Consider the following 25060-nt stretch of genomic DNA (forward strand, 5'->3'; position numbering starts at 1 on the left):
CAAAGGCGCACGAAAAAAGCCGCAATTCGAATCCGGAAGAACAAACAAAAGGAAGTACGTCGCAAAGTCTCTGTAGTAAAGCAAATGACACAGGTCGACGTTTGTCAATAGGACGTGATTCCTTCCTCCACCCTTTCACAATCAAAGAAATGGCAAAATCATGTATACCCAATAGACGCAAAGCGAAGGAGACACCTGATAACCGCTTTTAAACCACGCCCGACGAACACCCCTGCTCACAAAGATGACTCAAATATAAATGTGTAACCCTATGGCAATAGTCAGATGTAAGCAATGCGTCAGACTCAGTCAATGCCAACCATTCAATCTATGCCTTACCATGACTGGACCAGGTGGAAGGAGCAACTGCATTCTGCATCAGCGGCCTTAACCTGTAAGCGGAAGATCCCATAGGAAAGGAGGGCATGGGAAGCCCACTGGGTCCGCCGAGGGATGCAGCGTCCTGAAACGATGAAACTGCAAACGAGAAAGAGAGTCAGCTATCACATTACACTTACCCGGTTCATGACACGCCTTAAAAACCACATTATGTAATAAACACGTTAGAACAAACTGACGCAACAACGCCAGTACAGGCAGAGAATGAGAAGTTAAACTATTAATCGCAATAACCGGCCATTTATTGTCTGACCAAAACTGAATACGCTTGTTACTCATCAAAGGACCCCATACTTCCATTGCCACAACAATCAGGAAAAGTTCCAAAAAGGTAAGATTTTTCGTCAAACCGCGATCCTTCCAATCTGAAGGCCAGGGCGAAGCTGACCAGTGGTTTCCAAATGTCGCACCGTAACCCAAAGAACCCGTAGCATCAGTAAAAAGGTGAAGTGCGTCGCTATCTATTTCTGGTTCTGGAAAACAAGAAACGCTGTCGTATGAATGCAGGAAACGCAACCAAACTCGCAGGTCATCCTTCAAAGGTTTTGGTAACCGTATAAAATGGTGTGGCTGCCGAACGCCCTCCGTCATCAGCGCCAATCGCTGTGAAAAAACCTGCGCGATCGAAAAAATACAGCAAGCAAAGGCTAACTGACTTAAGAGCGACTGCAATTCCCTAAGCGTAATCTTTCTTGCATCCAGACAGTTATTAACATCAGCACGCAAGTGCATTAGCTTATCCTGTGGCAAACTAAGCAAGCCCCTTTCCATGTCAATTCGTATACCCAGGAAAGAACGACAACACGTGGGACCTTCAGTCTTTTTCTCGGCTAACGGCACTCCGAACTGCGCTGCGAAAAAATGGAAAGTTGCCAATGTTGACGCACAGACCTCCGACCCGCTCAGACCGATAAACAGGAAGCTGTCTAGATAATGCACAACCAAAATGTTACCAGTCTCAACTTTCACCACCCACTCTAAAAAACAACTAAACATCTCGAAGTACTTACAAGAAATTGAACAACCCATGGGAAGGCACATGTCGAAGTAGAATAAACCATATAACTGACAACCAAGCAGATGAAAACAATCTGGGTGGACCGGAAGCAGCCGGAAGGTCGATTCTATGTCTGATTTTGCCAAGAGTGCCCCCGAGACAGCTTTTACAATTAGGCGTAAAGCCGCATCAAAAGAGGTATAGGAGACAGCCGCCTCTTTCTTTGGGATTGCATCATTGACAGAATCCCCTTCCAGAAATGATAAATGGTGAATTAATCTAAATTTTCCCGGCTCTTTTTTGGGCACCACACCAAGAGGTGACACCCGTAGGTTGTGAAACGAGGGGTCCTTAAAAGGACCAGCCATACGACCCAGAGCAACCTCCTTGTCTACTTTCGCCTGCGCCTCCCCAGGGTGCTCTGAAACTGACTTGAGATTACCTGAGAACACAACTGAGTGATGAGGTAGGTGAGGAATCCAGAAGCCTGACTCAAAACCTTCAAGGAGCCTGACGGCCTCCTGTCGCCTGGGATACTGTTCGAGCCATCGGCGCGTCCTTTGCACGTTCACCGGTGTCCTCCTCTCTGGTAGGAACCGCTCTGGCCGCGAAAGTTGATTTTTTGAAACACCTGATAGCCGAATGGGGCCCACCACAGAGGTAGCATTCGTGGCGGAACTTGCACGCGGCAAAAAAGCGACTGTGACCTTCGTTGAAGAGCCAACAAGCTCCAGGCCGGCGACCTCCTGCTGCGGGGCCATAGGAACCCGTAGCATGATGTATCTGAAAGGACGACGAGGGAGGGCATGATGACATTATTAATTGGATCCAGACATCTGTGGCTTTTGACGCCCAACCAACCTCTGGCTGCAATGCTAGACGGCGTCTGAACATCTCGTCATAACGCCACTAGGCCGTACCCCCATGCAACTTGTGGGCCGAATAAATTGAGTCAACATAAGTGAACAATTCCCATGCTCTGTCCGGGTGGTGCTGACTATATATTTCAGCCAATATAGCAAAAGCCTGCAACCAGTTACCAAACGTCTTGGCAATCTTGGGCTTTCTATCCTCCGACTTTTCTACACGTTTTTCTTTATCAACAGTCAGTTGATCAACTGCCAGCAAGGACCAAATATCCACGTACACACACTTACTTATTTTGTCTTTGACCTCCTGAGTGACCTGACCACCTAACGGGGCCACTCCACAAAAATAAGCATCGCGAAACAAAAGACCGGATGCATCCAAACCACTCGCGGACGGTAGAGGGGCCACCCCTGGCGTCGCCACTGAACTCTCTAACTTGGCAACCAATGTTTTTAATGTATCCAGCATATCACCAGAACCCGAAACACTCCCACCTACCCATGCCTGTGATTGTGAACAGGCAGACTCACCACTTGGCGGCATTGCAGCGGCGGCCGAAACTGGAACCGGAGGAGAAGGCAGCGCCGGAGCATCAGGAGTCATAACCACAGGTGCAGACCTATCCACCTGCGAAGGGCTGTGAGAATGCCTCCCGCGACTTCGTCTCCGTCTGCGATGATCCCTCCTAGAAGAACGGCCATGATAGTCCACGCTGGAGCACGAGGAAACTGAAAGATCTCTATGCCTCCTGGAGTCACGGGAACTGCGGTGTCTGCAACCAAGACGCGACTGCCGACCGCGATCCGATCCTGCTTCGGGACCTACGGACTGCGCTCTGGCTGCGGGATACACTACTGACCGAGTCTGATGATGAGCAAAGCGCGCTCCGACGACTTCGGCCACTGGCTACGCTAAATCCCCACACCAACGTGCGGCCGTCAATAGGAACCCATGATAATCCAACCTGTGGAGTGCCAGGGACAGCTTCAAATTCAACGAATTTTTCACTCCTTTCATTAACAGCCGAGAGCGCTATCTTGTGGCCAACAGGAGTCATTTCAGCTCCAGCTTCAGAACGGGCAGAAGCTGCCTCAGGAGCCGGTAAGTGAGCCTGTCAGGCCATTGCTGGGGGGGCCAGAGGAGGGGGGGTGAAAGTGCCAAGTAGAGGGGGCTCTGTCTAGCGTCCAAACCACCTGGCCAGTCTGCCAGGCGGATTATTAACAGGCTGACCCGCCCCAGCGGAAACAACAGGCTGTGCAACCTGTGACACAGCCAGCCATGCCGACTGCAGGAGGACACATAACGGGGGCTGTACCTTGCAGAGCGGCAGGAGCGCAGATCGCAGATGCTCTGGATGGGGCACGTCCTCGCCTGCTCCGTCTGACTGGGGAAGGGGACAGGCGGGCTGGGGAACGCAATGAACGCACCAGTCGTGTGTTATGAGGAACTGCAGCCGCCTGAGGGTACGAAGAGCTCTCCGGCACACTGGCCGATATCAGAGGAGCTAACCAGGCAGAACCCTCCCTGGCAACCTTCTCCTGTAGGAGAGCCAGGAGGTCCACTTCATTTATGGCAGCCATAACTATCTCTACCTTGTGCAAAAAACTTTCTCCAGCTGAGCACACGCCAAGAGGAAGTGAAGGAGGAGTTAACCCTATATATATATACCCTCCTCCTGAAGCGTGCTCAGCCAGAGAGCCTCCCACTTTGTTAACCCTACCTATACCTCACTGCTCTTCAGTCAATGGCTCCCACACTTAAACAGCATGGGAGCCGAACTAATAAATGACCCCCTAACTGTATTATTATTCGGGGGTAGGGCTAATATCTTTATATTATATAGATTCTAGTGTATTATACTGTGCCCTGTGTTTCCCAGTAGAAAATGATCCTTGGGAGACACAGTCCTCACCCCTGACCACCAGGACCAGGTAGCGCTCTGTCAGTACATGGCGGCCTCCCCTCTCCGCCATGCTGCTCCGATGTGTACTGGTGCTTATTCTGACACTAAGGCTGGGTTCACATCCCATTTGTGCCATCCATTTAATGTATACATTAACAGATGTCTCAGACTGATGCCGTAGAGTGGCGTCCGTTCACCTTACAGTTCCATTGTAAAAAAAACATAAACATTAACGTATGCATTTTTTTTTTGGACTCTGCAGGATACAAAAACGTGGAGTGCCGCACATTGCACATCAATCCGATAGGAAAAACGTGATTTGAAACCACTGGGGGGGGCGTACAAAAATTTTCTGTGGGGCCCAGTCAGTTCTAGCTACATCACTGCACAGCTCCTTCTCTCGTCCAGGCCCGGCCCATGGTTGATGTCATGACATGTGTCTCACTGCTGCAGCGGAGGAGAGAAGGCGCACAGGGAGCTGCGGTTAGTGAATGACAGGACCGCCGGCTCCCCTGCGCTCCAGCAATGATAGGTATGTGATGGGGCCACTGTGGGGTCATTACACTGTGAGGGCCCCTTACACAGTATAATGACCCCCAGTGCCCCCATTTAGTATAATGATCCCCATTGACCCTCCATTTAGTATAATGACCACCAGAGCCCCCATTCAATATAATGACCCCCAGTGCCCCCTCCATACAGTATAACCCCCAGTGTGGGGGCGACTGGGGGTCATTTGTCTAAATGGAGGGCCACTGTGGGGTCATTATACTGTGAGGGCCCTTTACATAGTATAATGACCCCCAGTGTCCCCCATTTAGTATAATGATCCCCAGTGTCCCCCATTTAGTATAATGATCCCCAGTGACCCTCCATTCAGTATAACGACCCCCAGAGCCCCCTCCATACAGTATTCCCCCCAGTGTGGGGGCTACTGGGGGTCATTATTCTGAATGGGGGGAAACTGGAGGTTATTATTCTGAATGGAGGGCCACTGGGGGTCATTATACAGTGGGGGGGGGGGGCATTGGGGGGTCAGTATACTGTGTGAAGGGCCACTAGTGGTCATTATACTGTATAGGGGCCACTGGGGGTCATTATACCGTGGTGGAGCCACAGGGGGATATGTAAATGTAAAAAAATGCCTCAAGGGAGCCCACTGGGATTTATCGCCCAAGGGCCCACATGAACTTGGAACCAGCCCTGTGTACATGAGCCCTTACCGCCATAGAGCGCTCATCTCTGCCTGTGCTACATTACAGCTGTATAGCGGTATTATTACTGATGACCCCGGCTGTAATTTACTCAGAATGGAGACGATTACTGCTCGTTATCAATAAGTAATAATCAATACCAGCAGAATCCAGAGAAACCCTGAACGTAGTGTAATGTCTACTAATAATCCATCCCCCAAATAACTGACTGAGCGAGGGCAGAGCCACATGTGTCCTGTAGTAATGTGAGGAGAACGGGGGCCACAGGGGCCACAAGAGATGGTGGAGGAAGGAGACCACAATAGATTGTGGAGGAAGGTGAATGGAGTCCACAAGGACCCCAATAGATGGTGGAGGAAGGAAACCGAGGGCCATAATAGATGGTGGAGGAAATAGAATGGGGGCCACAATAGATGGTGGAGGAAGGAAAATGGGGGCAACAATATATGGTGGAGGAAGGAGAATGGAGGACACAGGGGCTACAGACTAAGGGCCACAATAGATGGTGGATGAAAGAGAATGGAGGCCACAGGGACCACAAATAGATGATGAAGGAGAATGGAGACCACAGGGGCTTCAGACTGAGGGCCACAATAGATGGTGTAGGAAGGAGACTGGTTGGCCACAATAGATGGTGGAGGAAGGAGAATGAAGGCCACAGGGACCACAATAGATGTGGAGGAAGGAGAATGGAGGTCACAGGGACCACAATAGATGGTGGAGGAAGGAGAATGGAGGCTACAGAAACCGCAATAGATAGTGGAAGGAGAATGGAGGCCACAGACTGAGGGCCACAATAGATGGAGGAAGGAGAGCCCTCAGCAGCTGATGACGCTGACACAAGTTCCTCCAGCTTTATGACTCTTGTACATTCATGTGCTGCCATCATCACTGATTTATGACATGCCATAAAGTGAGGACACTCCTCAGGGTTCTGGATTTCTAGGACATGGACATATCATATAGCTGCCGCCATTCCTGACATCCACCACACACAAGAGGCGGCTTCTAGTGATGACATTTATGGATTTTGCTAACAGCCGGGGACATTTTCTCTCCACAGTCACAATCTACAGATTTTATACTAACGCTCTGTGGACGCCTCACCCACATCTCATCTTCTTCTTCTTACAGATTGGGTTATAATGATCTACCAGACACTTCCTGCATCCAGTTGGCATCTGGTATAAGGAATAACCAGTCCCTGAAGAGACTTGACCTGTCTGGTAACAGTCTGTCTGGTCCTCACTTCAGTGACTTGATGGAGGCTCTGTCCAGTCCGGCCTGCAGGATAGAGGAATTACGGTGAGTATAAGAGATGTGTACAGGACGGAGACATGTGGGGCACAAGTTATACATGGAGTTTATTATATTTTATGCTCCGCACCATTGTTATGTCTACCAGATAAACTGCTGACTAGGGTTGTCACGATACAAAAATTTTGATTCAATTTCGATACCATAAAAAAGTATTGCGATACTCTATACCATGCAAAAAAAACAAAAAACGCAAAAAAGCCGCGTGCATTCCGCATTTTATGGAACGTCCGGCCCATAATAGAACAGTCCTATCCTATTATTTAGGGGAACAAGGTGACTAAAAATGGCGACTGGTGCGGTTTTGATTTTTTTTTTTTTAATATTTTAATAGTTTGCAATTTTTCGGGCGTGGCAATATGTAATATGTTTATTTTTTTATTGTTTATAAATTTTATATATAAAATTGTGAAAGGGGGTTATTTAAACTTAATATTTTGGTGTTTTTTTGTTTTTCTTTTTTATTTAATAACTATTAGCCCCCTTAGGGCTAGAACCCGTGTCCTATTCCCCCTGATAGAGATATATTGCAGTGAATAGGATCTTACACTCTCCCTGCTGCTCTGGGCTTTGTGCACACGGCAGCAGGGAGCTTACCATGTAGGGCTTCAGTAGCGTCCTGGCTGCCATGGTAACCGATCAGAGCCCCAGGATTACACTGCTGGGGCTCCAAACGGAACTGCCACCAATAAAGAGGAGGGTAGGGTATCCTGGGGTCACTGCATCCAATGAATATAACAATGAGGGGGGTGCCTGTGGCCACTGCGCCACCAATGATTCTAATACTGGGGGGGGTTGGGGGGGACAGCGCACTGCACCACCAACAGTTATAATTTATAATACAGGGGGGCGCACTGTGGTACATATGAATGTAATTAACACATTAATTCAAGTATAGGCCGCGGGTGTCGGCGGGAGTATCACAGACCCGGCCTCAATAACAGGCCATGCGAACCGTGACAATTAACCCCTCAGGTGCCTCTCCTGAGGGGTTAATCTCCACGGGTCAACAGATCGCATGCCCTGTCATTGAGGGCCGGTATGTGATACCGCCGCCGTCACCTGCTGCCTACACTTGAATTAATGTGTTAATCACATTCATTGGTGGCACAGTGGCCACAGCCCCTCCCCTCATCCTCAGTACAATAATCTCATTGGTGGCAGCGGCAGCCGTGTCACAGGTGGGAGGGAGAGAGTCCCTCCTTCTCCACTGCGCTGCTGGATAAAACATGGTGCGCACTGAGAGCAGGGAGCTGCGTGTTCTCTAACAGATAATAGCGCAGCCTAGTATCGTTAAATAGTAAGACCCGGTGTCGTATCGATCCAGGTCTAAAAGTTTCGATTGGGTATCAATACTTCGATGCCCGATGCAACTCTATTCCTGTAACTGCTCTGTGGTGTCCGGCCACGCTTCTTCTTCTGCTAGATTATTTTTAAGTATTTGTGTGCGACACGCACAATTCTGGTACACACACAGCTCTACTATACACACTCAGCACTGCTATACACACTCAGCTCTGCATACTCACATACAGCTCTACTATACATGTAGTGTCCCACTACGTAAAGGTGGGCACTACTAAGGGTCCAATGGGTCATGTTGCCCCCCACCTCCTGTGGGAGATTGCTATTGTGTTTTGTATTGTATGACTGCATAATTCCATGTTAATTCCTGTGTACCAGGCCTGCTAGGGGTGTAGTTTCTCCTCCTAAGCTGTAGAAAAAGCTAGGGAACCCCCTAGTATATATAGTTAGGCCCAGACAGGAAAGAGTTAGGTCAGTCTAATCCAGGAGGCTAAGTAGTTCAGTCTTGCCTGCCTGAAGTGCTGAGCAAGTGAAGCTCAGAGGTTAGTCCAGGAGAAGAAGTTTCCTCCTGAAGTTATCCTGCACCCTGCAGAGTATAGAGCAGTGCTAATTCTACCCAGCCAAGTGGAAAGCTGAGGGGCAGAGGTTTATTGTTCAGCAAGAGGATTTGTACCAGAGGAGGTTTCTCTACCCAAGGATAAAGCCAGCTATTAGGCATACGGGCCTTGGAGAAAGCCAGACAGGATCTGCAGAAAGTACAGCCTGATCTGTGAGTTTAATTTCCCCCTGAGTTATCTTGCTAGGATTCTACCTGCCACCTATGTAAAGCCTGCCTGTTACCAAATATTCTTCTTATGGAACTGTCTAGAGTTTGTACATTGTTGAACTGTTCAGTAAAGAAGAATTCTAGTTCACTACAATCGTGTGTACCTCCATTATTCCTCATAACAATCGGTGTGCCACCATTACCGGCACTGGCATCACGAACTGTAAGGGATCTTGCCACAGGCACGCAAAACTTTCAACACCCAGGGCACCTCACCTATCATCCGGCCTGGTCCCTATATCTAAAGAGTGCCCCAGAGGATCTACGTGCCAGCCTCTTCATCACTGCTGTACGCCTGCCCAGGGTATACAACCAACTGTGAGTACTAAGAGCAACCCACGTGATCTCACATTCGCTCACCCTGAAGGACTGGCATACTGCATCCACACACAGCACTGCCATACTCACATACAGTTCTGCTACACCCATACAGGTCTGTTACATACATACAGCTCTGCTACATACATACTGTTCTGCTATACCCATACAGCTCTGCTATACCCATACAGCTCTGCTATACCCATACAGCTCTGCTACACACATACAGCTCTGCTACACATACAAACTTGTGAGTTTTTACTAAAGATGCTAAGTTTGTATGTGTAGCAGTTGTGTGCAGTTCTGCTGCGATGCCGCAGCTACACAGATTGACAAACGCTATTGAAACAACTAATTGCAACTGGTGTGGTATACCACTGGCCTGCAGTAAAACTAATATCCACTGACCGCCGAATTTGCCACCAGCCACATAATCACTTGGTCTTTTCTGTCCGGTGAATGCCTAATGTTTGGGGCCTGTACTCCACTGGCCTACAGTCACATTTCTATCCATTGACCGCATAATGTACCTCAAGCCACATAATCACAATTTATTTTCTGTCCGGTGAATGCCTAAATTTTAAGGCCCGTACTCCTGTGGCCAAAAATTAAATTCTTCTAGGCACCAGCAGGGCACATTTCTAAGAATCTCCCTTTAAGACGCATAAAAATGTCCCCTGATTAAGATACATATTTTTTGTGGGAATTTTAGTCATTGATCCCCCACTACTATGTCACTGTCCATGTTGTGGGACTATTTGTGCACTTCTACTAAGTATTCCATGGCTGCAAATATGACCTGAAGGTTTTTTTCTAGTTTGCCTGCCATTAAGGTGAATGTGGCCCCCCGCGAGTGGTTCGCGGACATTTGGTCGCGTTCGCAAATCGTCCATCACTACTTAGGCGCCAATTTATTAAGACTACACAAATATAATGCTAGAATATAACGTGTTGAAGCCTGATAGACAGCTCCAAATCAAAAATACCACACATGATATAATACAAATCTTTATTATTCAATCCAAAACAAGGACGTAGACAACACAAAGTGATATAATGACTATAATAAAATATCAATGTGAGAAGTGCTGGGATGCAGAACAACCCCCCCCCCCCCCCAGGATGGTAGATCAGATCAGTAACAATAAGATATCAATCCTGATATAGATTAATGTGGCGTGAAAAAATAGACAGTAAGTAATAAAATGGATATATAACAAATCCCCAAAAGTATAAGTTATCTATTGATCTCAAAGTGGGAGAGCTAGACGAGCACAAACCGGGCAGTAAACTCCATGTGAACTAATCCCATAACTGGCATAACTAGTTCTACCCACAAGCCAATATCATGTAGGTAGTGGTGACAGAGGGAGGCCCATCCACAGTAAAATAAGTACATGTAAAGTACCAAGGATCGGCTGGAATAACAGCCAACCACCCAAATATTGAGGACACCTGGCCAAACACCACTAAAATACATGCATTGGTGGTCCAGGAAAAGACTGAATGGATTTAAATAATAATAAATAGTAATGCTGAGTAGTAAGATGTAGAATACTGACCAAACTGGGGGGGCCCAAGAGCCCGACGTACGTTTCACAAACGCGCTTCCTCAGGGGGCATTTCAAACCATCCACTATCCTTCCTATATATACCCCTCCCATTAAGTCCACTCATAAAGCACATGGGCCAATTGGAATCGCTGGTTAGTCTCACGATGATAATCCGAACCTCGTCACCACAAAGGTCACGTGACGTTCATCACATGACATAGTCACATGATCGGAACACAGTGCAAGCGCTGCGCGAAGATAGAATGACACAACAGAGGATGATGTTACCGCCTCAAGAGGGACAGTCTGCGCCATGTTGGGAATGGGCAACTTTACCCACAATGATAGGTGACCCGGTATTCATTAGTCAGAACCTAAAATACATATGTGATAGGAGCTGACTGGATCACACTAATAAATTTATAAAAGACATAATTCAAACACAGTTAAAGGGGTTGTCCGGGTTCAAAGCTGAACCCAGACATACCCATAATTTCACCCCGGCGGCCCCTGTGACTTGAGCATCGGAGCAGTGCATACTCCGATGCTCTCCTTTTCCCTGCACTAGATCGCGCAGGGCAAAGGCTCTTTTGTTTGCAATCACACACTGCCGGGCGGAAGCTTCCGCCCGGAAATGTGTTCTATGACGTCACCGGCTGTGATGGGCGTGCTTTAGCGCTGCCCAGCCATTTTACTGGCTAGGGCAGCGCTAAAGCTCGCCCGTCAGTGCCGGTGATGTCACCGAGCTTCCTGGCAGCCCCATACAGAGTCCGGTACGTCACCGGATCTCCAAAAAAAGACTTTGCCCTGTGCGATTTAGCGCAGGGCAAAAGAGAGCATTGGAGCATCAACTGCTCCGATGCTCAAGTCAGGGGGGCTGCCTGGGTGAAAATGGAGGTATGTCCGGGATCAGCTCAGAACCCGGACAACCCCTTTAATACATACATATGAAAATTACAAGACTAAACATATAACTCTAAATGTAGTGTATGATAAATAGTGAACCTAAAAATACATAATAATCATAATTAAATAAATATATAAAACCATTAAATTAATTTAGTGTGTTCACTTTTGGCAACATTCACTCGCACTTTTTGCACTATGGCACTTGCACTTTACTTTTATAACAACTTGATGTAATCATAGTGCATCTATATGCCTGTCAATTTCACTAGGGTATTTAATGTTATAATGGAAAAAAATAAAATCACCCAAACCCCAAAATTCTAAGAAACAGTCCACTTTGCAGTTCGGGTTCGCTCAACCCTGCACAGGAGGACAAGTTAAAAAGCTGCGCCATCTTCCTCTCTTACTTGTCAGGGATTATGATCCTGAAAGCAGTTTAATATGTTCTTCAGATGAATCTCTGTAGGAATGGAGTTTATGAGGAGACATGAAGTACAGAGAGGAGGTGGGGATGTGGGTAATGAGCAGCAGCACTTGTTTATAGTCTCCATTACCACAGCCCCACATTACCACAGTCTGTCCTGTCCGTCCTCTCCGTACTTCATGTCTCCTCATGAAGTCCATTCCCACAAAGATTCAGCTTAAGATCTTATCATCTGTATTCAGGATCATGATCCCTGACAATCAGGGCAAAGGAGGATTAGGCAGCTCTTTACCTCATTGTCGTGAAGTAACCTGTCCTGCTGTGTAATTAGGACAGGTTCTGTGTGTACTAATAGGACGACGGCCATTTTATTTCTCCTGATGATTGCTACCCAGACATAATGAACCATTATATCTAATAAAAGGTATTTGAGAATATATTTATAATAGAGTAAAATTGAAGTATTTTCATTTTCTTAATTCCCGGAAAATCCCTTTAATAAAGCCCTTCAAGAAAATTTAGACTAGCACATGAAATGTCACAGGTGCACATCCATAAAGCTAGCATGCAGTCAGCTCACCCTAGCAGGCTTAGGTTAGGCCCAGGAGAAGCAGTTCTGTTAGTGTTAGTTACCTATCTGTGGAAGCCACATTGACGCCGGTAGATGGGCCCAACATATGTATGATCAAATGTGTGCGCAAAGAACTTCTATATTTCATGTATAGTACCACTGTATTCCAGAATAATACCTAATTCTGGGATCTATTAGCATAATAACCCTAAACTAGTGGTAAGTCTGTCAAAGTTATGAGGTGCAGGCCTCTCATTAACTTCGGGGCATCCAGCGCCAGTCCTAAGTGTAAGACAGCTTCTGAGCCGCTGAAAAATGGAAAATGAGACGGGTCTGCCGGCCCATCCCCTTCCCCGCCCACTGTAATACCATACACATCCACTATACACTGTACTGCTCTGTAATAACAAACACATCAACTATACACTGTACTGCTCTGTAATACCAAACACATCCGCTATACACTGTACTGATCTGTAATACCAAACACATCAACTATACACTGTACTGCTCTGTAATACCAAACACATCTGCTATACACTGTACTGCTCTGTAATACCAAGCACATCCACTATACACTGTACTGCTCTAATACCAAGCACATCCACTATACACTGTACTGCTCTAATACCAAACACATCCGCTATACACTGTACTGCTCTGTATTACCAAACACATCCTCTATAAATTGTACTGCTCTGTAATACCAAACTAATCCACTATACACTGTACTGCTCTGTAATACCAAACACATCAACTATACACTGTACTGCTCTGTAATACCAAACATATTCACTATACAATGTACTGCTCTGTAATACCAAACACATCCTCTATACACTGTACTGCTCTGTAATACCAAACACATCCACTATACACTGTACTGCTCTGTAATACCAAACACACCCTCTATACACTGTACTGCTCTGTAATACCAAACACATCCACTATACACTACACTGCTCTGTAATACCAAACATATTCACTATACAATGTACTGCTCTGTAATACCAAACACATCCTCTATACACTGTACTGCTCTGTAATACCAAACACATCCTCTATACACTGTACAGCTCTGTAATACCAAACACATCCACTATACACTGTACTGCTCTGTACTACCAAACATATTCACTATACACTGTACTGCTCTGTAATACCAAACACATCCACTATACACTGTACTGCTCTGTACTACCAAACATATTCACTATACACTGTACTGCTCTGTAATACCAAACACATCCACTATACACTGTACTGCTCTGTAATACCAAACACATCCTCTATACACTGTACTGCTCTGTAATACTAAACACATCCACTATACACTGTACTGCTCTGTAATAGCAAACACATCCGCTATACACTGTACTGCTCTGTAATACCAAACATCCACTATAGACTGTACTGCTCTGTAATACCAAACACATCCACTATACTCTGTACTGCTCTGTAATACCAAACATATTCACTATACAATGTACTGCTCTGTAATACCAAACACATCCTCTATACACTGTACTGCTCTGTAATACCAAACACATCCACTATACACTGTACTGTTCTGTAATACCAAACACATCCACTATACACTGTACTGCTCTGTAATACCAAACATATTCACTATACAATGTACTGCTCTGTAATACCAAACACATTCTCTATACACTATACTGCTCTGTAATACCAAACACATCCGCTATACACTGTACTGCTTTGTAATACCAAACACATCCACTATACACTGTACAGCTCTGTAATACCAAACACATCCACTATAGATTGTACTGCTCTGTAATACCAAACACATCCACTATACACTGTACTGCTCTGTAATGCCAAATACATCCACTATAGAATGTACTGCTCTGTAATACCAAACACATCCACTATACATTGTACTGCCCTGTAATACCAAACACATCCACTATACACTGTACTGCTCTGCAATACCAAACACATCCACTATACACTGTACTGCACTGTAATACCAAACACATCTTCTATACACTGTACTGCTCTGTAAAACCAAGCACATCCTCTATACACTGTACTGCTCTGTAATACCAAACACATCCACTATACACTGTACTGATCTGTAATACCAAACACATCCACTATACACTGTACTGCTCTGTAATACCAAACACTTCCTCTATACCCTGTACTGCTCTGTAATACCAAACACATCCACTATACACTGTACTGCTCTGTAATACCAAACACATCCACTATACACTGTCCTGCTCTGTAACTCCAAACACATCCGCAATACACTGTACTGCTCTGTAATACCAAACACATCCACTATACACTGTACTGCTGTAATACCAAACACATCAGCTGTACACTGTACTGCTCTGTAATACCAATTACATCCGCTATACACTGTACTGCTCTGTACTTGGTGAGCTATGAGGAAGTGGCAGCGCTCTCCTGAGCTCCGGTGAGTACAGCTGGGAGGTTCCAGGAGTCGGACCCCCACAAGTCTCATATTAATGATGTGTCCTGGGGATAGGACATCAATATCCAGTTTCTGGATAACCCCTTTAAATTCTTCAGCAGACCCCTATATGATAACATAAAGGTTCTCATGATCACTTTAACACATCAGTCGGATGAAAACACAATCGGTAATGTCCTTCATGTCTGAGAAGAGCAGCGCTATCAGTAATACCTGCCCCCCGCTGTATAACACATAATGGGAGCAGTGACCCCCTCCCCGGATAACACACAGGTAAGAGTTCTAGGACTGACCTCATCAGAACCTGCATTGTGCCTCCACATGGAGGAGGTGTCATATGTCCTGAGAGACATCTGGAGGGACAGGAAGGACACATCTGCTTCTATGGGGCGACTCCCAGGTTATACAGAGCTGTAATATGTACATGAGCCCTCACCGCCATAGAGCGCTCATCTCTGCCTGTGCTACATTACAGCTGTATGACGGTATTATTACTGATGACCCCAGCTGTAATTTACTCAGAATGGAGACTATTACTGCTCGTTATCAATAAGTAATAATCAATACCAGCAGAATCCAGAGAAACCCTGAACGTAGTGTAATGTCTACTAATAATCCATCCCCCAAATAACTGACTGAGCGAGGGCAGAGCCACATGTGTCCTGTAGTAATGTGAGGAGGAGAATGGGGGCCACAATAGATGGTGGAGGAAGGAGACTGAGGGCCACAATAGATGGTGGAGGAAGGAGAATGGGGGCCACAGGGACCAAAATAGATAAAGGAAGGAGAATGGAGGACACAGACTAAGGACCACAATAGATGGAGGAAGGAGAGCTCTCAGCAGATGATGACGCTGGCAGACGTTCCTCCAGCTTTCTGACTCTTGTACATACATGTGCTGCCACCATCACTGATTTATGACATGCCATAAAGTGAGGACACTCCTCAGGGGTTCTGGATTTCTAGGACATGGACATATCATATAGCTGCCGCCATTCCTGACATCCACCACACACAAGAGGCGGCTTCTAGTGATGACATTTATGGATTTTACTAACAACCGGGGACATTTTCTCTCCACAGTCACAATCTACAGGTTTTATACTAACGCTCTGTGGACGCCTCACCCACATCTCATCTTCTTATTCTTACAGTTTGGGTTATAATGATCTACCAGACACTTCCTGCATCCAGTTGGCATCTGGAATAAGGAATAACCGGTCCCTGAAGATACTTGACCTGTCTTATAACAGTCTGTCTGGTCCTCACTTCAGTGACTTGATGGAGGCTCTGTCCAGTCCGGCCTGCAGGATAGAGGAATTACAGTGAGTATAAGAGACGTGTACAGGACGGAGACGTGTGGGGCACACGTTATACATGGATTTTATACTATTTTATGCTCCGCACCAGTGTTATGTCTATGAGATAAACTGCTGACTAGGGTTGTCACGATGCCAAAATTTTGACCATTCGATACCATGCAAATAAAAATAAAACTCCAAAATGCCACATTCATTCCGCATTTTATGGATTGTCCGGCCCATAATAGAACAGTCTTATCCTATTTTTTGGGGGGTCAAGGTGACTAAAAATGGCGACTGTCGTGGTTTAGATTTTTTTTCCCGTTCACTGCATAGGAGATATTTTTTAATATTTTAACAGTTTGCACTATTTCGGGCGTCGTAATGTGTTTATTTTTTATTGTTTATCAATTTTATATGTAATATTGTGAAAGGCAGTGATTTAAACTGCCTTTCCCTGCCTATCCCCCCCGATAGAGATCTATTACAGTGAATAGGATCTCACACTCTCCCTGCTGCCCTGGGCTTTGTGCACACGGCAGCAGGGAACTTACCATGGAGGGCTTCAGTAGCGTCCTGGCTGCCATGGTAACCGATCGGAGCCCCACGATTACACTGCTGGGGCTCCGATCGGAACTGTTACCAATGAATATAACAATGAGGGGGGGGGGCGCCTGTGGCCACTGCGCCACCAATGATTATAATCTTGGGGGGGACAGAGCACTGCACCACCAGTGGTTATAATTTATAACACAGGGGGGGGGGGGCGCACTGCGCCACCAATGAATGTAATTAACACATTAATTCAAGTGTAGGCAGCAGGTGCCGGCGGGAGTATCACATACCCGGCCTCAATAACAGGGCATGCGAACCGCGACAATTAGCCTCTCAAGTACCACACCTGAGGGGTTAATTTCCGCGGTTCAGCAGATCGCATGCCCTATCGTTGAGGGCCGGATATGTGATACTGCCACCAGCACCCGCTGCCTGGTCTTAAATTAATGTGTTAATTACATTCATTGGTGGCACAGTGGCCACAGCCCCTCCCCTCATCCTCAGTATTATGATCTTATTGGTGGCAGCCACGTCACAGGTGGGAGGGGGGAGAGAGTCCCTCCTTCTCCACTGTGCTGCTGAGTAGAACATGGTGCGCGCTGAGAGCAGGGAGCGCCATGTTCTCTAACAGACAACAGTGAAGCCTAGTATCGTTAAATAGTAATACCCAGTGTCGTATCGTTCCGAGTCTAAAAGTATTGAGCTAGACTGGAATCTGTGTGCTTGGTGTCAAACACCTAGTGTTACTAGGCCTATTCTACAATCTACACCCCAATCGTGGGGTATAATAGATACCAGGCACAGTGTAATACCCTAGCCAATACAGCAGGGACTGTGGTGGAAGGCAGTGCGGGTTAGTGCCCCCCGCCTGCTCATACACATTATTTACCAGTCACTAATAGCATCTTTCTTGGGGTGCAGTGATTAATCCTTCAGTTAGCTCACTTGTCACATTTCTCTCACGTGTTTTAATAAAATAAGTAAAAGTTAAGTTTTATTGTCTGGGACAAGAGCGGTTAGTAGCCGTGTAGGAATAGGTGTTTGGTATACCTTCTATATAGTGCATTTGTATTGTGCAGCAGTTGTGTGCGGTTCTGCAGCGATACTGCAGCTACACAGAGGGACAAACGCTATTGAAACAACTAATTGCAACTGGTGTGATATGCCAGTTGCCCACCCCCAAAAAAAACTGATTGAGGCAGGGGTGTTATATACCAATAATATACTTTCTATATACTGCATTTGGGTAGTGCAGCATTTGTGTTCGGTTCTCAGCTACACTGAGGGACAAACGCTATTTGAACAAATTATTTCAACTGGTGTGATATACCACTGACCTGCAGTAAAACTGATATCCACTGACCGCCTAATTTACCACAGCCACATAATCACAATTTCTATTCTGCCCGGAGAATGCCTAAATTTTAAGGCCCATACCTACACATTTCTAAGAATTTCCCTTTAAAGGGAGTCTGTCATCAAAGTTTCACCTTTTTAACCCTTCCCATAGCTTTCTAGCAGCCTTACAGTTAATAAAAACTTTACCTTTATGAGCAATCCTGGACTCCTAAAACCGGCAAAAAACTACTTAGTAGCATATGCAAATGAGGGCTCGCAATTGCCCAGGGGCGGAGTTACCCTCGTAGGTGCCCAGCTAGCTCAGCCTTATTGTCGCTTCCCCCCCGTCCATTCTTTCCCTTTGACCGCTAATCTACTTACTTCTTGTTTCGACGAGATCCCGCACCTGCGCACTCAGTTCGTCGGCCGGCGCATGCGCACTGCGATGCCCATTCCTTGTATGGCATCACAGTAATTAATGCGCATGTGCCGGCTTCAGAATAATGACCCCCAGTCGCCCCCCGCACTAGGGGTTATACTGTATGGACGGTGCACTGGCGATCATTATATTGAATGGGGGCTCTGGTGGTCATTATACTAATCTGAGGGTCAATGGGGATCATTATACTAAATGGGGGCACTGGGGGTCATTATACTGTGTAAGGGGCCCTCACAGTGTAATGACCCCCCCCCCCCAGTGGCCCCCTCACATACCTATCATTGCTAGAGCGCAGGGGAGCCGGCGGTCCTGTCATTCACTAACCGCAGCTCCCTGCGCTCCTTCTCTCCTCCGCTGCAGCAGTGAGACACATGTCATGACATCAACCCTGGGCCGGGCCTGGAGGAGAGAAGGAGCTGTGCAGTGATGTAGCTAGAACTGACTGGGCCCCACAGAAAATTTTTGTACCCCCCCCCAGTGGTTTCACATCATGTTTTTCCTATCAGTTTGATGTGCAATGTGCAGCACTCCACGTTTTTTTGTATCCTGCAGAGTCCAATAAAAAATGCATACGTTAATGTATATGTTTTTTTACAATGGAACTGTAAGGTGAACAGACGCCACTCTACGGCATCAGTCTGAGACATCTGTTAATGTATACATTTTTGGTATACATTAAATGGATGGCACAAATGGGATGTGAACCCAGCCTTAGTGTCAGAATAAGCACCAGTACACATCGGAGCAGCATGGTGGAGAGGGGAGGCCGCCATGTACTGACAGAGCGCTACCTGGTCCTGGTGGTCAGGGGTGAGGACTGTGTCTCCCAAGGATCATTTTCTACTGGGAAACACAGGGCACAGTATAATACACTAGAATCTATATAATATACAGATATTGGCTCTACCCCTGAATAATAATACAATTAGGGGGTCATTTATTATATAGAAATACGTCTATATTAGGCGTATTTCTGACACAGATGTGGAGCAAAGGTCCTTAGCACCGCAATCTTTATCTTTTCCCGCTTATGCCAAGTCTAAAAAAAGTGGCAAGGGCAGGGAAGGGGATACAGTTATAGTGATAACACCGCCATACAATGATAAAACCACCATACAGTGACCGGATAAAAGGGTATAAGAGGGCACAGTACAGGGAATGACTAGGGGCACTGCACAGGGCGTGGTAAGAGGGCACAATGCAGGGTATAAAGGGGGTACAGTACGGGGTGGGGGGCACAGTCACATGACCCTGTGACGTTAGAAGGTCCTTATGGTGAATGCGGTTCAGATGCCACCATAATGAAAAGCAGAGGAGTGAGACAGGGGCCCGTGTCCCTGGATGGACAGGAGGGGTGGACACAGCAAGTAGGTGGAAGGGGCTCTGAGGGGTATTCATACAACAAGTAGTGGCAGGAGGTCTGTGCAGGGCAGCAATATAAGACAGGAGGGTGAAACAGGAGCTCTGGATACATGGGGGGGGGGGAGGAGACAGCAGGGGCTCCATGAGGATGAGATATGACAGGATATGGGGGGGAAGATGTCATGGAGGCAAACTGCTTAATGAAACAGTAAAACAACAAAATAGCATGAAGCAGCATTCAACAGCAGCACGAATAGTTCCCTCCCTCCTGTCCCACAGAGAAGAGAAATTCACAGTGCAGACTTAATCACAGACTGTCTTCACACTTCTCTGCTCCAGCCCTGCCGGTCTCTCTCCTCAGGACAGCGTATCCTGTGTAGAAGGGGCGTGTCTGAGTCTCTGCAGCAGCCGGCCTCATGTGTCTCAGAGGGCCCACCAAAGGGGTACTGCGTAAATGAAATGACAGCAGTGAGAGCTTCCATCTGTATTGATGGAAGTGCTCATAGCAGCTCAGTAGTCCCCCCAGGAGCATTGGGCCCCTGCACTTGCCCGGGGATGCCAGGTTTTGACGCCTGCCCTGACCCCTCCCATTAAGTCCATTCATAAAGCACCTGGGCTAATTGGAATCGCTAGTTAGTCTCCGAACCACGTCAATACAAAGGTCACGTGACGTTCATCACATGACATAGTCACATGATCGGAACACAGTGCAAGAGCCGCGCCTCTTCACGCGGCATCAATAGAATGACACAACAGAGGATGATGTTACTGCCTCAAGAGGGACAGTCTGCACCATGTTGGGAATGGGCAACTTTACCCACAATAATAGGTGACCCGGTATTCATTAGTCAGAACCTAAAATACATATTTGATAGGAGCTGACTGGATCACGCTTATAATAATTGTACCCAATGGAACAATATAATTCATAGCTCCTAAATATCTAAAAGACATAAGTCATGATGATCACAGAGCACAGTTAAAGGGGTTGTCCGGGTTCACAGTTGAACCCGGACATATCCATAATTTTACCCCGGCAGCCCCCCTGACATGAGCATCAGAGCAGTTCATACTCTGATGCTCTCCTTTACCCTGCGCTAGATCGCGCAGGGCAAAGGCTCTTTTGTTTACAATCACACACAGCAGGGCGGAAGCTTCCGCCCGGCAATGTGTTCGATGACGTCACCGGCTGTGATGGGCGTGCTTTAGCGCTGCCCTAGCCTTTTTACTGGTCAAGGGCAGCGTTAAAGCCCAACCATCAGTGCCGGTGACGTCACCGGGCTTATCCTGGCAGCCCCATACAGAGTCCGGTACTTAACCGGATCTCCAAAAAATGACTTTGCCCTGCGCGATTTAGCGCAGGGCAAAGGAGAGCATTGGAGCATGAACTGCTCCGATGCTCAAGTCAGGGGGGCTGCCTGGGTGAAATTGGAGGTATGTCCGGGTTCAGCTCTGAACCCGGACAACCCCTTTAATCCATACATATGAAAATGACAAGACTAAACATATAACTCTAAATGTAGTGTATGATAAATAGTGAACCTAAAAATACATAATAATCATAATTAAATAAATATATAAAACCATTAAAATTAATTTACTGTGTTCACTTTTGGCAACATTCACTCGCACTTTTTGCACTATGGCACTTGCACTTTACTTTTATAACAACTTGATGTAATCATAGTGGATCTATATGCCTGTCAATTTCACTAGGGTATTTAATGTTATAATGGAAAATAATAAAATCACTTGAACCCCAAACTTTCAGTGGAAAAGTCCACTTTGCAGTTCGGGTTCGCTCAACCCCACACAGGAGGACAAGTTAAAAAGCTGCGCCATCTTCCTCTCTTACTTGTCAGGGATTATGATCCTGAATGCAGTTTAATATGATCTTCTAATGAATCTCTGTAGGAATGAAGTTTACGAGGAGACGTGAAGTACAGAGAGGAGGTGGGGATGTGGGTAATGAGTAGCAGCACTTGTTTACAGTCTCCATTACCACAGCCCCACATTACCACAGTCTGTCGTGTCCGACCTCTCCGTACTTCATGTCTCCTCATGAACTCCATTCCCACAAAGATTCATCTGAAGATCTTATCATCTGTATTCAGGATTATAATCCCTGACAAGCAGAGCAGAAAGGAGGATTAGGCAGCTCTTTACCTCAGTGTCGTGAAGTATCCTGTCCTGCTGTGTGATTAGGACAGGTTCTGTGTGTACTAATAGGACGGCGGCCATTTTATTTCTCTTGATGATTGCTCCCCAGACAAAATGAACCTTTATAACTAATGAAAGTTATTTGGGAATATATTTATAACAAAGTAATATTGAAGTATTTTAATTTTCTTAATTCCCGGAAAACCCCTTTAACCGCCTCCGGACCGCCTAACGCAGATGTGCGGTCCGGAGACGGCAGCCCTGCACACGACGACGCATATAGGCGTCATCTCGCGAGGGCCGGGATTTCCTGTGAACGCGCGCACACAGGCGCGCGCGCTCACAGGAACGGAAGGTAAGCGAGTGGATCTCCAGCCTGCCAGCGGCGATCGCTCGCTGGCAGGCTAGAGATCCGAATTTTTTAACCCCTAACAGGTATATTAGACGCTGTTTTGATAACAGCGTCTAATATGCCTCCTACCTGGTCCTCTGGTGGTCCCTTTTGTTAGGATCGACCACCAGAGGACACAGGTAGGTCAGTAAAGTCGCACCAAACACTACACTACACTACACCCCCCCGTCACTTATTAACCCTTTATGAACCCCTGATCACCCATGATCACCCCATATAAACTCCCTGATCACCCCCCTGTCATTGATCACCCCCCTGTCATTGATCACCCCCCTGTCAGGCTCCGTTCAGACGTCCGTATGATTTTTACGGATCCACGGATACATGGATCGGATCCGCAAAACACATGCGGACGTCTGAATGGAGCCTTACAGGGGGGTGATCAATGACAGGCGGGTGATCACCCATATACACTCCCTGATCACCCCCTGTCATTGATCACCCCCCTGTCATTGATCACCCCCCTGTAAGGCTCCATTCAGACGTCCGCATGATTTTTACGGATACATGGATACATGGATTGGATCCGCAAAACACATGCGGACGTCTGAATGGAGCCTTACAGGGGGGTGATCAATGACAGGCGGGTGATCACCCATATTGTCACGGACGGTGTACAGGAAACAAGGCAAAACAACATGCATAAATGACTCGCTGGATCCAGAAGCTAAGGAACAAAAGGGGGACCCCTGTAGAAGACCTGGGACTTTCCCTGGCTGCTCAGCCTATGCATAGATCCGAATGGTGGAGGTATGCATATCCACGTACCTTGACTATATAACCCCTGAGCACCCTGCAATAGTAAGGGGACACGACCACCGGCTCCCTACACCAGACACGGAGGGAGTCAGGGTCACCTGGGATCCAGCAAACAGAAAATAACAGATAACAGTATAACACTTAACTTTGTAGAGGACAGGAGAACCAGATGGGCATGCACACATACTCCAGGAAGAAATATAAGCCGCCCAGAAAAGCCTTCTGGGGAAGAATTTAAAGGGAAGCAATTAGTCCAACACATAACAGCTGAGAGAGGCTAATGAGAGGAGGAGCTGAATACCACAACACAGAAACTCAAGGAGGAGGTTCTGAAAGGCCTCTGTCAGAGCTTCTCAGCTGTCTGGTTGTGACACATATACACTCCCTGATCACCCCCTGTCATTGATCACCCCCCTGTCATTGATCACCCCCCTGTAAGGCTCCATTCAGACGTCCGCATGATTTTTACGGATCCATGGATCGGATCCGCAAAACACATGCGGACGTCTGAATGGAGCCTTACAGGGGGGTGATCAATGACAGGCGGGTGATCACCCATATACACTCCCTGATCACCCCCTGTCATTGATCACCCCCCTGTCATTGATCACCCCCCTGTAAGGCTCCATTCAGATGTCCGCATGTGTTTTGCGGATCCGATCCATGGATCCGTAAAAATCATACGGACGTCTGAATGGAGCCTTACAGGGGGGTGATCAATGACAGGGGGGTGATCAGGGAGTCTATATGGGTGATCACCCCCCTGTCATTGATCACCCCCCTGTCATTGATCACCCCCCTGTAAGGCTCCATTCAGACGTCTGCATGTGTTTTGCGGATCCGATCCATGGATCCGTAAAAATTATACAGACGTCTGAATGGAGCCTTAACAGGGGGGTGATCAATGACAGGGGGTGATCCGGGAGTCTATATGGGTGATCACCCCCCTGTCATTGATCACTTCGCTGTCATTGATCACCCCCCCCCCCTGTAAGGCTCCATTCAGACATTTTTTTGGCACAAGTTAGCGGAAATTTTTTGTTTGTTTTTGTTTTTGTTTTTTCTTACAAAGTCTCATATTCCACTAACTTGCGACAAAAAATAAAAAATTCTAGGAACTCGCCATGCCCCTCACGGAATACCTTGGGGTGTCTTCTTTCCAAAATGGGGTCACTTGTGGGGTAGTTATACTGCCCTGGCAATTTAGGGGCCCAAATGTGTGAGAAGTACTTTGCAATCAAAATGTGTAAAAAATGACCGGTGAAATCCGAAAGGTGCACTTTGGAATATGTGCCCCTTTGCCCACCTTGGCTGCAAAAAAGTGTCACACATCTGGTATCGCCGTACTCAGGAGAAGTTGGGGAATGTGTTTTGGGGTGTCATTTTACATATACCCATGCTGGGTGAGAAAAATATCTTGGTCAAATGCCAACTTTGTATAAAAAAATTGGAAAAGTTGTCTTTTGCCAAGATATTTATCTCACCCAGCATGGGTATATGTAAAATGACACCCCAAAACACATTCCCCAACTTCTCCTGAGTACGGCGATACCAGATGTGTGACACTTTTTTGCAGCCAAGGTGGGCAAAGGGGCACATATTCCAAAGTGCACCTTTCGGATTTCACCGGTCATTTTTTACACATTTTGATTGCAAAG

The 25060-nt window shown here is 46.7% G+C and overlaps 1 protein-coding gene across 2 annotated transcripts in view; it reads left to right on the forward strand.

Annotated features, from left to right (window-relative positions):
* Positions 1-25060, forward strand: part of LOC122921534 (NACHT, LRR and PYD domains-containing protein 12-like) — a 276607-nt gene that overhangs the window by 134040 nt on the left and 117507 nt on the right. For both annotated transcript variants that reach the window (XM_044271573.1, XM_044271574.1), the window contains exons 8-9: positions 6518-6688; positions 16231-16401. In XM_044271573.1, the coding sequence (XP_044127508.1) occupies positions 6518-6688; positions 16231-16401 (342 nt within the window). The remainder of the gene's footprint in view (positions 1-6517; positions 6689-16230; positions 16402-25060) is intronic.

Source organism: Bufo gargarizans, chromosome 11 (assembly GCF_014858855.1).
Source record: "Bufo gargarizans isolate SCDJY-AF-19 chromosome 11, ASM1485885v1, whole genome shotgun sequence".
NCBI lineage: Eukaryota > Metazoa > Chordata > Amphibia > Anura > Bufonidae > Bufo > Bufo gargarizans.